The sequence below is a fragment of the Danio rerio genome, chromosome 3 (genome assembly GCF_049306965.1).
Source record: "Danio rerio strain Tuebingen ecotype United States chromosome 3, GRCz12tu, whole genome shotgun sequence".
In the NCBI taxonomy this organism is placed as follows: domain Eukaryota; kingdom Metazoa; phylum Chordata; class Actinopteri; order Cypriniformes; family Danionidae; genus Danio; species Danio rerio.
The window spans coordinates 18,739,998-18,753,574 of NC_133178.1; the positions used below are offsets into that span (position 1 = coordinate 18,739,998).

Here is a 13,577-nt window from a genome sequence, read left to right on the forward strand (position 1 = left end):
AAAACATGGTGAGCAATGTAAAAAAAAGCACACCCAAGCGCTGCAACTGTGCACGAGAACATCCAAGCTCATCCAAAGACTGTCCTACCTGGATTAAAGAAAAAGAGATCCAGAAAATCAAGTGCACTGAGAAGGTGAGCTATTTGGAGGCTCGCAAACTTGTAGAGAATTCCCCGTTCTTTAAATCGGAAAAGACTTTTGCTGCTGTGATGAAACCAAAACTACAGTCTGTCGTGTTTCAGACAGGCTTGACATGGATAAATGAAAATTTTGAAGAAATAAAATCTCAAACTCCAGTAAATACAAAGTGTGTTGATCATCAAAGTCAGACTGTGCTTCATCAAACTCAAGTAAATCACAAAGAACATTCATCTACAGGACAACACTCATCCAAAAGTAAAAATGACAATAAAACCAAATCCTCAAAAAGAAAAAACAAGCCAAGAGCATAAGGAGATGAAGACCAGCAGCTCAAAAGACATTGAAATGTCAGAAGACAAAAAAAAAAAAACTTGTAGTAGGAGCACAGTGGAATTGTTGTGGCATAAGAGCCAATTTTTCTGAATTACAACGTCTTGCTTGCATTTATAATCCCCTGGCTTTCTGTCTCCAAGAGACCCATCTTACTCTAGAGAACAATATAACTCTGAAACATTTTACATGCTTAAATGCATATGGCCCAAATCTTCAGCGCCCTTGTGGTGGAACATCATGATTACCAAGACATGACGTTATTCATAGTAATGTTGAAATAAATACTAACCTACAAGTAGTCCGTGTAACTTTGCAAAAGGCTATTATATTATGTTCTGTTTAAATTCCCCCAGAAGCTACTGTCTTGAAAAAGGGGTAAAGTAGGTGACCTTTAAATGAAACACTGGTCACACTTCATTTTAAAGTCTGCGTGAACTTTTATTTTATTTTTGTATGTTGATGTACTTCCAGCTGAAACTGAATATTAGGTAGGGGGCGGGGCTTTCTTTTTGGACATGAGAGTATAAGAGGCGTGGTTAAGAATTTGCCATCAAACTGCAAATGGTCAGATTTTGATTAAGGATTACCAAAACACGTTTTCAGTTTGATTGTCTATCTAAAGAATAACAATGTGCACTAGAACAATAATGTAAATTGATTTCACATGGATTTAAGGTACAATTCCTGCTATTAACAAACCATTATCTATGACTTACACTTTAAACTCATAATTTGCTGCTTAATAATAGTTAAAGGTCCAGCCAAGTGCTTTGAAATTAGCATTTTTGTTTGACGTTTGACTTAATCTCAACTGAAACATGAAGAGAGGGTGGAACATAGAGTAGCCCCTCCCTTTTCTTATAAAACAGTTAATAGCGTTTTGTTTTATCACAGCTCTGCCAGTGTGTGGTTAAGCTCAAGTGCATCAAATGAAAAGTAAATAAGAAGCTTCTTGAAAGAAGTGGTGTATTTCAGAAAATAGACATCCATTTGATTGGTCAAGATTTAATGAGAAACTGAAGTTTGAGGTGACTTGAAAACACAAAACAAAATATTGATCCATTCAGGCGGAAGTGAAAAACTGCAAGCTTTAGATGTTTATATCAATTTTATTACTTCTAAACTCGAATTTTGTCATTATTTTGTTGCACACAAGCTTTTGACTTTATTCGTAAATGTGGAAATGTGCTCTTTTTTGCGATTGTTTTAGAACTTCCGATTCCGATCAGAGAAATGACTAGGAATAATAAATGGTCAAACTACATGCTCTATAAACAAGCGTGTTCATGACTATACATAAAAGAAGGATATAATAAGGACGTATCTGTTTGCAACATCAATTCACTTAACAATCTGTTTTTAATGTCTAAAAATCAATGGAAATGAATGAGACCGGATGTGTCGAGCCAAAATGATTCCAATGGATGCGCTCACTCATACTTGAAGAATAAGGTCAATAGATATCCTTAACTAACATACTGATGCTAAAATTAAAAAAGATATTTTAATTTCACTGAACGTTTAAAGTGGGGATTGGATTGGAATGTCGAATAAGATCATGCACAGTACGGACTTTATAAGTTTAAGTAATAAACAGACATAACTTATAGGCAGGTAAAAAGCCACCTAATAGCGAGAATTGGTACTTAAAATCAAGTGTTACAGAAACATTTTGTAACATGCACATGCACGTACCATCATTGACTGCTTTTTTAAACGAGTCATTTTAAAACATTTGTTTTGATAAGCATGCCAAATTCAAGATTTGGTAGTAAACACCCTACTGCTGTGTCTGGGTAGCCATTTTGCATGTTAGAAATAATAGATTGCCTCTTCTTTGATTTGAAAATAATGTGTCATTTAGGTTTCTAAAAATGTATAAACACCCAGGTGGTGTCAAACAATAAATAACAAAAGGCACAGAAGCAAACAAACTCACTCTTCTTGTGTCTACAAGTGGAGTGATGAAACATTACAACACATTACATTGTGTTTCGAGTATAACTGCACTGGATGCGACATTGCAACTTCCCGGCAGTAAACTGTTGCCTCATTCTATGTGCTGACTTTCCGTAAGTGCCGGAGAAATGGACTTCCAGTGTGATGCAGCATTGGTTGTGTCTGGTGTAGACAGTGTTAGGATCACAAGGCAGACAAGGAAGAGATTGTTGTTGCACAACTTGGTTGGCACTGCACGTCTTGTAATCCTCCAAGGCATCTCAATCATTTAGTTGCTGGAGTAATCCTGGGTTTCCATCACTCGTATTTACTTTGCTCCTACCAATGCACAAATCGGTGGGTGGGCTAAAGGGTCATAATGTAAACTTGTTTCGGATTTTATCCCAGCATTAAGTAATATTGTGATGAACAACTTAATTTTCAAGTCATTTCAGACACTTGGCTTTAAAGTTGCTTTTAAACAAGCAAGAAATTTTTGAGTTTCAAAAATCAAATCAATAAAAAAAATGACCCCCTTAATCAATTTAAAGCATTCGTAATGGAAAATGTTTTTATAGCAGTAGTGTATATAGGGTGGTGCAAAAATTTGTTCAAAATGGCACATTTTTGCTGCTTATTTCTTTATAATGGGTGTTTTAAATTAATTCAACACAACTCATAGCACATACTAATAATATAAGACAATACTCTCATGTTTTGTTTTCAGCAAACCAACTCCACAGACTCTCACCTCAAACTTTATCAATTTGCTTTTATTATTACCAAATATAATAACTTAATTCTAATTTCTTGCCTAATATGCATAAAAGTATCATCAAATTATGTTGATCACAGATGACAAATCCCTATTGTAAAACCCTGTTGGAAAATCTCAAGGGAACCCACTGTGAATTATTGACCTGACATTTTTGACATGTTTCTTCTATCTGTCTTTGGGCTTGCAGGTGCCGCTAACATGTTGGCGGGCCAGAAGAAGAACCTGTTTGCAGTGGCCAAGACCTGGTACCAGCAGTTCTCCGTTCACACCCTGAGCCTGATCCAAGGGAACCGCTCGGTGTGTGGATTTCATCTGGGGTACCTGGACTCTGAGACCGAGCTCATCGATCAGGCCATGACGGCAGTTATGGACCTGTACAGGCAGGGCAAGGTCAAGCCCCGAATCGACTCCACCTACCACCTAGAGCAGGTGAATGAATCTGTCCTTGATGGAATTTTTCTAACTAAATAAATATTTTCAACCCTCTATACCATAGGTCTCAAAGTCAATTCCTGGAGGGCCGCCGCTCTGCACAGTTTTTCCAACACTAATGAACCACAGCTGATCCAAATAATCGAGGTGTTCAAAAGAGTCATGAACACAGTCATTAGTTGTATCAGCTGTGTTTGATCAGGGTTGGAACAAAACTGTGCAGAGCTGCGGCCGTCCAGGAAGTTGAGACCTATGCTCTACATGCATTTGCAACCAAATTTTACAATGGGGCAACTAAATATGTATTTTAAGCAATTTGTTTTAGATTTTTAGGATATTTTTAGATTTCATTTGAGAAAATCTCACTTACATTAAGAATTGAAAGAACTACTGTCTTTGATGCATCTTTCATTGGTATTGTGTTGGACTAACTTATGTATTGCCATTCATATTTTGATTTTAACACATCAGTTCAAGCGAATGTAGACATTTCAATTAATATTCAGAAGCCTTACAGATTATTAGTAGTAATGGTACTTTATTAGCATTATGGCTCTTTGCCAAAAGCATTTTAAATATGTGTAAAATATCTATGGCCTGTTTCCACAAACAAAAACTGTTTTGCTCAACAAAAGGATACCAAAAGGTGGAGTAAGGCGTGCAACTGAACACCATTGGTTTACAGAGATGCGTCACTCGCTCAAGGAACCACTATTTTGAAATACACAGCTCATTAACCCTTGATGAGTTCACTTACACTACTGGTTAGAGCGCCACGCACCGCTGTTGTCATAAATCACAAATGATCAGTGTTTTCAATCACAAGGGACTTATTTTAGGTCTCAAATGCTAAAATACACATTGATTGTTCTGCTACTACTATTTACAGTTCATGAAATACACCACGGTTGTCTGTGAAAAGGGTAATAATCATATAAGCATGATCTGACAACATGTTTACTTTATACAGTATACACATTGTGTGCATAATTAGACATTTTGTGCTCTCTGTAATGCACTTTTTTGCATGCGGGTCAGTTTAGGAACAGGATCTGTTCACACTGCAAATCTGATATTGGCCACATTTATAAGAGCAGTGTGAACAGCCATGCAAAAAAATCTGATCTGAGAAAGAATCAGATTTGAGCACTAAGCCTCGTAGTGTGAATGTAGCCTAAAGCCTGGTTTATACTTCTGCGTCAAGTGACCGGCGTAACTCACGGCGCAGGCAACGCGCGCAGCTGTGCATTTATACTTCTGCGCGCTGTCTCTGTTGGTCTGCATTAACACTTCCGAAACGCTAGTTGGCAGTGAGGTGTAAATGTTCCTCTGTGTCGAGTTTCTTCGCTTCTGTTTTGCTTTTCCTGAACACTTCCTGGTTGTACAAGTGACTCAAACTCGCTCATTTTGAGGCAGGAACCGGCGGACGTGCAACAACTTTAACTATGACGTAAACACATAACAAAACTTTCCATCCTTCACGGGACATCACACTTGTAAACAATCGCTCGCGCCATTCGCGCGGCTCTCATTCCCGCCCAGACTCGTCAGTGCTACCAAGCCGACCAATCACAGAGCTTGCGCTACGCGTCGTTGCGACGTGTAGTTAAATTTTTTGAGAGGTGCACGTCAGCGACGCCGATGGCCACGGCGAAGGGCTATGCGTCAGCGCCGTAGCATACGCCGGTGTTTGACGCAGAAGTATAAATCAGCCTTAAGGGGCTGTATGTGTTCATATAAGTTGCATTTATTTATTTATTCTATAGAATTTCAGACATTACAGTAGCATCTGTTTTGTCAGAAGTGCTTCTCATAAGATGTGTGAACGACTTGTAAACCTTTTATGTGACATTTCCTCGAGCGAGAATGACGTAGACTGAACCTTTGTCATACACCATGCCCACCAAAAAAGTACCATTGGTACCCTTTTAGCAGTGGAAACGCAAGTCTGATAAAGGTGACCTGTACAGACCCACACCCTACCACTCAGTGTTAACAGGCCAAAATACACTAACATCAAGTTAATAGTTTATTCTGTGAATAAAAAATAAATGACAAAGCGTAAAAAATGTATAAAAACATAAAATATCTCTCATAATTATAAAAATTACAAAAATAAAAATGTAGATTTAAATAAGACATGAGTTAAGATTAACCATTTCTTATTGTGTGGATGGTGCATATATAAATATTTTAGATGTCACTTCATCCTCTCTGAGTACATGGTAAAGTTTTTCTGAGTCATTTAAATAATAAAAAAATGAATTAATGAAGGTTTCAAGTTATCAAAAAATTATGTCTAGTAGTGGTGTATTTGGGAAGAATAGAAGTCTCTCTTCATATGTTTGTTTGGTGAATAACCAATTACCAAGGTGTCCAGAGAGGGCTGATAAGTGTAATTGTGAGTGTATTTACTTTAAGATGTGGAAATCAGACAGATGCCACCATGAGCTGATAAATCTTTATGTTTGAACTTCCACGATCATCACCTAAAGCACCATCCACGTCTTGTGCTCCTCTCCACCCTTTGATCAGGCATCTTTGCTTTGTCCCTCTCTCGTTCTTTCATCCATCTTTTCCTATTATTTCTTCTGCGTTCTTATCTCTGCTGTTGCTATGGAGACGTCTCTTCCTGCATACAGTAAGTGACTGCGAGTGCGAGCTGATGTTTTTATGACGATCCCGCCTTTTATCAGCCTCATCAAACTTGGGTGTTATTGAAGATTCATGTGAGGAATTGTGAAGTGGTGAAGCCATTCTTTGAGATTTGAGCTGAAGGGGGGAGAGAAGCATGTGTTTATTCTCTGGTTTCCGGTCTCATTCTCTTCCCTCAGTGTGTCCACGAGTCAATCGTCAGGGCCAGGTTGCTTTTTCCCGTTGCTAGGAGATGACTCACTGTTGCCGTGGTACTGGTTGTTAGGTAGAGTAGTAAAGGAGAAGTGAACTGGGGGGTAAATAGAGATGTAGACAGGTGAACCGAACAGAGACTAGATGAGATGCAGTGAATACTTGGAGAAGGAAATCTATATATCTTTATATCCATCTGTATATCTGTCTGTCTGTCTGTCTGTCTGTCTGTCTGTCTGTCTGTCTGTCTGTCTGTCTGTCTGTCTGTCTGTCTCTATCTATCTATCTATCTATCTATCTATCTATCTATCTATCTATCTATCTATCTATCTATCTATCTATCTGTCTGTCTGTCTGTCTGTCTGTCTGTCTGTCTGTCTGTCTGTCTGTCTGTCTGTCTGTCTGTCTGTCTGTCTGTCTGTCTGTCTGTCTGTCTGTCTGTCTGTCTGTCTGTCTGTCTGTCTGTCTGTCTGTCTGTCTGTCTGTCCGTCCGTCCGTCCATCCATCCATCCATCCATCCATCCATCTATCCATGGTTCTTATCAATTTTGTTTGTTTTTTCATTCATTCTATTTCTTTACGGATTAATTCCTTTATTAATCAGGGGTCTCCACAGTGGAACACACACTCATACACTAAGGCCAATTTTGTTTACCCAAATCACCTGTAGTGCATGTCTTTGTACTGTGGGGGAAGTCGGAGCATGCGGAGGAAACCCACACCAACACGGGGAGAACTTGCAAACTCCACACAGAAATGCCAACTGACCCAGCCGGGGCCCGAACCAGCGACCTTTCTGCTGAGGCAACATCACTACCCACCGTGTCACCCCTCAATTTTGTTCTGTATTTAATATCTCCAGTAAGCACAGTTTAAGTTCAAGTAATTGGATTATTGTGAATTTTAATGTCTGTTCATTTAAGAGCAAGGACATGTGGGCTGTATCTGAAATCGCCCCCCTGTACCCTTAACTAGTGCACTATTGTGATAAGCGATACCATGTTGGACGTTCTGAATTGCACTTAAACACACAATGCACCACAATAACAAGAGTACAACCCATAAGCGCCTACCGGCTAGAGAATTCCTGTAATGCACTGTGAGTGTATACATGAGAAAACTCAAGCACTTTTCAGCACTAATAGACCGCTCGCTAAGTGTGAAATAACCATCATATGGTTTGACCAAGAAGTTGAAAATCTAATTCAATCGATTTTAGAGCACAAACAAAAATTCACTCACTCATTTTCATTCACTGATTTTCAAGAGTTCACACTTAGATATGCTTGGCTTTAATAGCAGGTTTGACATGCTGTCCCAGGAAAGAACCCTGAGCTCCAGGCTCCCACCTAGTCAATAAGCATTTAAAGGGGGTCTGAGATCAGGTAGGTCTCAAGAGCTCCCCTAAGATAAGGAAGGAGCTGGGGTGGAAGGAGGATTTTTTTTAAAAACGAAGATAAGACAGTAGGGTAAAATCGGTCTATTTATTGTAGATTTGGGTCAATTCGATTGGATTATTACTGATTACAAATGAAAGACCAGCTGTGCTCAATCATATCACTTGCTCTTCTCGAAATTAGTTAATACAAATTCCCTAAGTGAAGTATATTAGTAGACTAATGGGGGCACAGTTAATAGCTATGATTCTTTCCACCTAATTGTATGCGTATTTTGGATGCGCATAAAAAAACGTATACCTATAACGCCACATTCACATGGGACGTCAGCGTCAACGCTTCCCATTCACTTTGAATGGGTGACGTCAAGCATTGCCGATCTGAATTGTAGGTGTGTCGGCGCTGTTTCAGTGGCATTGCTCGCTGCAGAAGTTGGGATTTCTCAACTTTTCAAGCGCCAATGGAAGCTTTAATCAATCAGATCTCTTTATGCAAATACCCCAGCTCAGACAGTAGCTGATTGCGGACTTATTTCATTGGCTATGACTATCACGTCAGCCCTAACTTCAGACACGCCCTTCGTCAAGCTTTGACGCTAGAGCCCCACTTGCATTTGGGCATAACTGAGTAGAAAAATGTTTTATTCTATAAGAAAATATGCACATCAACTATGATGAAACACTTTTACTGAACAAATTCCAGTATGGGCATTAAAAAATGTCATTTGATTTTGTTATAACAGATCATGTGATGATAAATATATGTGTGAATGGACAAACCAGCAGGCTGTGCACATTGTAAAACATTTTAAATGTTTTGGCCATTCTAAAATTCCGTAACCGTTTCAGTATTAGTGTTATTATATTATTAATGACCTCCAGAATAGTCAAGAGCATCTGTGCGCTGCGTCTCAAGCCTTCAAACGCCACCACCTGATCATTGCTCATCTGCATTTGTCTTCTGAGGCGCAAATAATTTACTAAATGAAGAAAAGATTCACACGGCTTCTCCTTCCGCAGCAAATTCCATTTGTACTGTTGATATTTGGCACCAGTTAATCTGGTAGTGATTTTGTTTGCTTTGACTCATTGGTTGGAAACGCTGCTTTATTTGCACGTCTTTTATGCCATATTCCAGTTTTGTGCATAAATTTAAGTGAAGTTTATGTATAAACAAATTTCGAGAGGATCACGTGCTTATGATTGCTAGCAGCTGACCCGCATTATCTAATTCACTACGATCCAATCAGATGACTCCTAAACTACTATAAATACCCTGGGGTTTATTCCATTGCTATCTTCGTTTTGAAGAGTCCCCCCTTCCTCCCCTACTCCTCCTTCTTAGACGGGTGACACGGTGGCCCAGTGCCTAGCTCTGTCGCCTCACAGCAAGAATGTCTCTGGTTCCTGGCTTCACCAAAACTAGCAGACATTTCTGTGTGGAGTTTGCACTTCTCCCCGTGCTCACGTGGGTTTCCCCCGGGTTCCCCGGTTTCCTCCCACCGCCTAAAAACATGCAATTAAGTCAATTGAACAATCCAAATTGCCAACATAGACACGCTTCTAGTTAGTAATTAATTTCAAGAGCATTCACTTGCTACAGCAGGGGAGTTCTTGAGATCTACCTGAGCTCAAACTCCCCTCCCGCCTTGCAACGGGAGGGAGCCCTGGGCTCGAGGATCTCATGAGCTCAGGGCTCTCTCCCAGGACAGCATGCCAAACAAGCTTTTATAATTAATCATCAGCTAAGTGTGAACTCTTGAATTTGCATTTTTGGGTGGAAACATAGGTAATGATGAAATAAGGGCTGATTTCTGATATAGCCATAGTACACGTCTCAAATATTCCGGGACGCATGTTTTTTTTTTTATGTAATAAAATACTATTTTAGAATACCAATACTAGAAAATATTGACATTAAATCTAATGGCTTGTGGCTACGCGGTATAGGTCTACTACATCGCAGACACATGCAATCTCATAAATGGCGTTCATGCATGCGTAAAGTTCAGTATTAGATCAACTGTCAACAGCTTGTTAGATATTCTTACCGCAGCAGATGGCCAGTCAAGCTGCTCTCTCTGCCGTTCCTCATCCACACCCTCAACCAATCCCTCTCTCAATCTCTCTCTCTCTCTTTCTATCTCAGGTTGGTGATGCCATGCGTAGGATGCAGGAGAGGAACAACATCGGCAAAATCATCCTCACCACCGAGCCCATGAAAGAAGAGGAGAAGAAAGAGGAGGCCAAGAAAGACGAGGAGAAGAAAGACGACAAGAAGAAGGACGACAAGAAAAAGGACGACAAGAAGAAGGAAGACAAGAAGAAGGACGAGGCCAAGAAGGAGGAGAAAAAGGATGAGAAGAAGAAGGAAGAGGCCAAGAAGGACGACAAGAAAGCGGAAGAAAAGAAGGAAGAAGTCAAGAAAGAGGAGAACTGAGTGGAGAGAAACATTGTGGATTTGCTTTTTGTCTGTGTCAGCGGGTTGGGAGTCGTCTGAGTGTGTGTATGTGTGCGTGTGTGTTTCTGTGTGTGTGTTTATGGAGGGGTGTATAGTGTAATTAGCTTAACCCCAGGTGATTCCTGACATTAGATCTGCATTTGTCACTCAACACAATTCACACTCCACTTACGTTCACACACATGCATACACACACACTATACAGCAAGGGAACACACCACTTGTTCTTGTTCTGTTGTAACCCGGTAGTATTTATTCCCAGTTCTGCTGCGGCCTTTCTAACTCTTTCGTATGACTGCACGCCACTGAGGTGTGTTAGGGCAGTATTATCCTTTTTATAAGTATCACCGCAGTGTTTACTCTTGAATTATATAACAAAGTAACCGTATTCTGCACACTTTAAGTTCATATCCTCTAACCTTATTCCTGCCAAACTAATGCACTATAACAAGAAAAGTAATTGTATTCCACTGAAGTCTTTGTTATCTTTGTAGACGCAAACCAAAAAGCACCTCATTCGCTCTCTACACCCCTCCGTGTGTTTGCGTATCTGCTGTGAAGACTGGGTTTCCATTCCCTATTATTATTTTTTTGTCTCTGAAGTGAGTGCGCTTGTTTAATTTGCCATACGTCATCAAAAGTGATATTTTTCTGCCCACCTTGGCGCACAAAAAACAAGAGCACCCACCTACACTCCCATTGTTTGTGTTGTTTCCCTCCCATTGGACCAGACTCACTGACATGCACTCAAGCCCCGCCCCTCTACGGAGGAGTCAGGGTGGTTTCCGATTGGCTGAGAGGGACAACAAGCTTCTTTCATGCGCACACATGTGCACCAAATTCACAAACAGCCCGCCAACGCTACTAACAAGGGTGTTTTAGGCTTCAGCTGATCAATGTGCCATGTCATTAAAACGGTAAGCGCCAGGGTTTTAATGAGTCTAGCTTGGCAAGCAGGACCAATTATAGAGAACATTCTTCCAGGCTTTTTCCCATCGTTTTGCCTTCTATCAGATGTGGATGCATAAAGACAGGAGTGGCCTTTCATTCCAGAGCCTCCTCCAGGATTCCTCGGGATCCTGACGCTTTCCGCCTCTCATTCCCCGTGATGGTTTACCACGCGATCATGCTGACCTGCAGCTCACATTTAAGTCTGAATGGCTCTCTAACTCACTCTGTCCGTATCATTTTTCCTCATAGAGGTTGGCATAGCAACAGCAGCTTGGCTACTTCGGGATGACAGCTAGGTCTCACCCCCTCACAGTCCCATGCGGACCTATACAAGCACTCTCGGCTGCTTTTTTCATGAAACTACAGTGGTTTTATTTCAGCACATTGAGGAATGTGGCTACTCCCTCTACACCCTCTCTTAGACCCGTCAGTCAAACCCTCTGGCTCCTCCCCTGTCTGTCAGAGAGCAGTGATCTGCTGCCTCCACTGGTGATTTATATGCATTGCAGTGCTATCATTCAAGCATTCAAGACACCTGCTGACCACTCTCTTTCTATTCACACCGTGAGTCTGGTTCATTTCGTTGAGTGTTTTTGTGAATCAAAACCAGACCCCCTCTTTTATATGTAAGTCTGTTTGAGTGAGTGAGTGAGTGTGTGTGTGTGTGTTTCTGTATTTGACCGTTTGTCCTCAGGTTTGTTGTCGGATTTAGATTCAAATGTTCTTTCTTTTCTGTCTCTCTACCTCCCTCATGCTACCTTTATGCTACCGTCTGGCATTTTAACCGTCTTCTCTTCTTCTCCTCCGTCAGTTTCTAACTCTTGAATATTCCGGCCCCCATCAACGGCCTGCGTTGGTTTGCTATCGTTTGCACTCAGCTTGCACTTATAGAGAATGCTGTTTCCACTCCTGATCCTCCAGTAAAGCTGGTTCCTGATCCAGGTTTTCACTCAGACCTTCCGTTTCAATACTCGTTCTCCCACCAACACACTCACTCTTTATGCGTCTCTAAAAATGTTTGAACATGCATGGAGTTGCTCACAAGGCTGCATTGTTTGATGCATGCTCCTGTTTACATAATCACTATATGAGTGCAGAAATCCGTCCAGGCCTAGAATGCTCTAGGACGGGAGTGGAACCACTGTTCTAGTCTAAAGAGTCACATACTAAATCCCGGTTCGGTTTTTAGTTCCGGATCCGAGGGGTTGAGTTTCTTGTTGTGTTCCGCTGGTTCTCTTCCTGTGTTCCTGTGGATGGTGACTCAGAGCACCAAGTAACCCTAACTAACACTTCAGTGAAAAAATATCCGTCCTCTTTGTGTTTTGGTTCTGTTTTGTTCTGTATGTTTGTTTTTGTGGTCTGCATTTCAGTAGATTTGAGTTCAAAAGGCTTTGCTGCAGTTCCTCTAAAATGTGATGAATCATGTGATTTTGTTGGTCCTGACCGAGTGTGCCAAACTTTTTCGTGAAGGCGTGACCTTCGCTATAACTGTGCTTACTGTTTTGAAGAGAGAAAAAAAAAATTCAATGAAAGATGAAGAAAAAAAAAAAACCTAAACGTCTGTGGTTACTGTCAAAATGACCTTGCAGTAAAAAGATCTTGAGATTCTGAATTCGCTCCTGTCGTGTGTGGTCGACTATGCCCTGAATGTTATTGGTGCTGACTGATTTCCGACTTGTTTTTTTGTTTTCCGCTAACATTTGAATCCATGCAAAACCTCTCGTTCTCACTGTGCCTCAGTCGTAGACCAACACCAGATTGCCTCCACGCATGTTTACAAGCGAATGCATATATACACACACACACGTAGACATTAGTTCATCCCCAATACCGTCTCAGCTCTGCTGTCCTGAAGGGCTGAATTCTCATTCCCACTGATCTGAAACCCCCCCCCCAGATCAGGTGTACTGTTGTTTACGGATGCACTTTTGTGTGTCATGTGAGCGTTTGTAGGTAATTGAGCACGTTTGCAAACATATGACCGGTGGTAACCCGACAAAAAGATCCAGCAGCAGTCAGAACAAACTAATGTTGGGTGTAGTATTTAAGCTGCAAGCATTTGCTGGCTATTTTTGTTGCTCAGCGAATGTACAGTAATTCGTCATGGTCTTAAAAGGATGGTTTATGCCAGAATGAATATTCTGCAATTGACTTAATTTAATGATTACTTGATTAATTCACACAGGTTTGAAACAAAATATGGGGGTGCATAAATAATCACAGAGTCTTCATTTTTGTTGGAACTATCCTTTTAATGTTGAGTACTAGTCCTAGAGCCCTGTTCACAAGTGAAACCCTGC

The 13,577-nt window shown here is 40.6% G+C and overlaps 1 protein-coding gene and 1 long non-coding RNA gene across 2 annotated transcripts in view; one reads left to right on the forward strand and one right to left on the reverse strand.

The window, feature by feature from the left end:
* The window catches only part of vat1 (vesicle amine transport 1), a 57,461-nt gene extending 44,572 nt beyond the window's left edge, over nucleotides 1-12,889 (forward strand). Inside the window, 2 exon segments of the mRNA NM_001007051.3 lie at nucleotides 3,378-3,619; nucleotides 10,015-12,889. Of these exon segments, the coding sequence (NP_001007052.3) occupies nucleotides 3,378-3,619; nucleotides 10,015-10,305 (533 nt within the window). The 3' untranslated portion in view covers nucleotides 10,306-12,889.
* LOC141381174 (uncharacterized) lies at nucleotides 3,511-10,369 on the reverse strand. The gene is made up of 3 exons (XR_012400919.1): nucleotides 9,917-10,369; nucleotides 5,336-6,566; nucleotides 3,511-4,796 (listed from the first exon to the last, which is right to left on the reverse strand). It is a non-coding gene; the product is annotated as an uncharacterized lncRNA (long non-coding RNA).
* Nucleotides 12,890-13,577: the final 688 nt, after the last annotated feature.